The 1,589-nt window shown below is 51.3% G+C and overlaps 1 protein-coding gene across 2 annotated transcripts in view; it reads left to right on the top strand.

Moving 5' to 3' along the window:
- Positions 1-329: 329 nt before the first annotated feature.
- RNF168 (ring finger protein 168) overlaps positions 330-1,589 on the top strand; it is a 25,710-nt gene continuing 24,450 nt past the window's right edge. The window contains exon 1 of one of the 2 annotated variants that reach the window (XM_003792668.3): positions 330-1,230. In XM_003792668.3, coding sequence (XP_003792716.1) covers positions 930-1,230 — 301 coding nt within the window. In that variant the 5' untranslated portion in view covers positions 330-929. The remainder of the gene's footprint in view (positions 1,231-1,589) is intronic. The other variant, XM_012806910.1, reaches the window with a different exon arrangement.

The raw sequence follows: 1,589 nt of genomic DNA, 5'->3' as shown, positions 1-1,589 counted from the left end.
GGCGCCTTAGCCGGTTGAGCTATAGGCGCCGAGCCAGCCTCTTTAATTTGTTTTGAGGGTTTTCTTTTTCTACCCAGGGACCAATTTGCGACACTCAAGGACTTTTCTGCAGCCCTACTTAAGAGCAAAAATCTCTGAGAACAGCTGGGCTCCACCCACCACCAACGAAGAGGGGCGGGCGGCTGGGGGCGGCGGAGACTCTCTTCCAGGCTAAGAAGGCGGGACTCGACGGAGCTGCGCGCGCAGATCCCGGAAGTCCCGCCCGGCCTATCGTCGGACGGCTGGGTACGGGAGTAGGTCTCTGGGCCTGACGTGCTGTTTTGGCGGGCGGTTGTGACGTCACTAGTGCTTGTCTGGTTGCTGCAGTCCCGCCGTCACGAATGGACGATTTGGCTGACAGAAGAGACTGCAGAGACCAGGCGCCGAGCCCCGGGAAAAGGCGCAGGGTGCCGGAAAATTGAAACGCAGGGGCTCGCGCGCTACTCTTACAGCAACGGTAAAACGGAGGTCCTGCTGCAGCCAGAGCCCGCGTCCGGGCGGGAGTGGAGTCCAGGGAGCGGTGGCTGGGCGCTAATGAGGGCATCCTCACCGGGAAAGAGGGAGGAGGGGAGCTTGGCGGCTACCACTTGCAGCGCCCGGGAGCCCGGGCTCCTGTCCGCCCTGCGTAGTGTTAATCCAGCAAAGCTATCCCAATGAAAACGTTCGTTTATTTTCTTGCCGGACTTTGTCCTAAAAATGGGCAAAGCACACCGCCTTCCAGAGTATTACTGTTTGCATGACCCTACGAGCGCCTTTTTACTTCAAGACGTGTTTGATGCTCCTGTTCTCATAATATTTAAACGCAAAACTCTTAATTTGCTTTCGTATAGCTGGCCGAAAATTCTTTTTTAAAAAAAGTTGATGTTGAATAGAGTCATTAGCATATTAAAATGGCCGTACCCAAAGACATCATCCCTTCCTTGTCGGATTGCCAGTGCCAAATCTGTATGGAAATTCTGATCGAGCCTGTAACCCTCCCATGTAATCACACACTGTGTAATCCGTGTTTCCAATCGACCGTCGAGAAAGCAAATTTATCCTGTCCCTTTTGTCGCCGCCGGGTATCCTCGTGGACTCGGTACCATACCCGAAAAAATACTCTTATCAACATGGAACTGTGGAACATAATTCAAAAACACTACCCGAGGGAATGCAAGCTTAGAGCTTCTGGGCAAGAATCGGAGGAAATCGGTGAGTAAAACCCTGCTTGATTATTGACTAAAAACCTAACATTCTTTAAAAAATGAATTATCATTTCTTCATTAAACAAAGGAAAAACCCCGCCTAGTCTTGTTTAAAGAGTTTTAGGAGATTTTGGGTTTTATGGACCCCCCCCCCAAAGTTGGTTAAAGTCAAGGGCAAGTTTTGTCCTTGTTGTGGTGCTCGCTTAGTGTTCGATAAGTTTTTGTTGGGTTAAAAATGGAAGACGATGGCTCGGCGCCTGTGGCTCAAGTGACTAAGGCGCTAGCCATGTACACCCAAGGTGGCGGGTTCGAATCCAGCCCGGCCCGCCAAACAACAATGACGGCTGCAACCAAAAAATAGCCAGG

The sequence above is a fragment of the Otolemur garnettii genome, unplaced genomic scaffold, assembly GCF_000181295.1.
Source record: "Otolemur garnettii isolate 467f Iridium unplaced genomic scaffold, OtoGar3 scaffold00060, whole genome shotgun sequence".
In the NCBI taxonomy this organism is placed as follows: domain Eukaryota; kingdom Metazoa; phylum Chordata; class Mammalia; order Primates; family Galagidae; genus Otolemur; species Otolemur garnettii.
The sequence above is the reverse complement of the archived record's forward strand: the minus strand, read 5'-3'. Positions and strand labels throughout refer to the sequence as shown.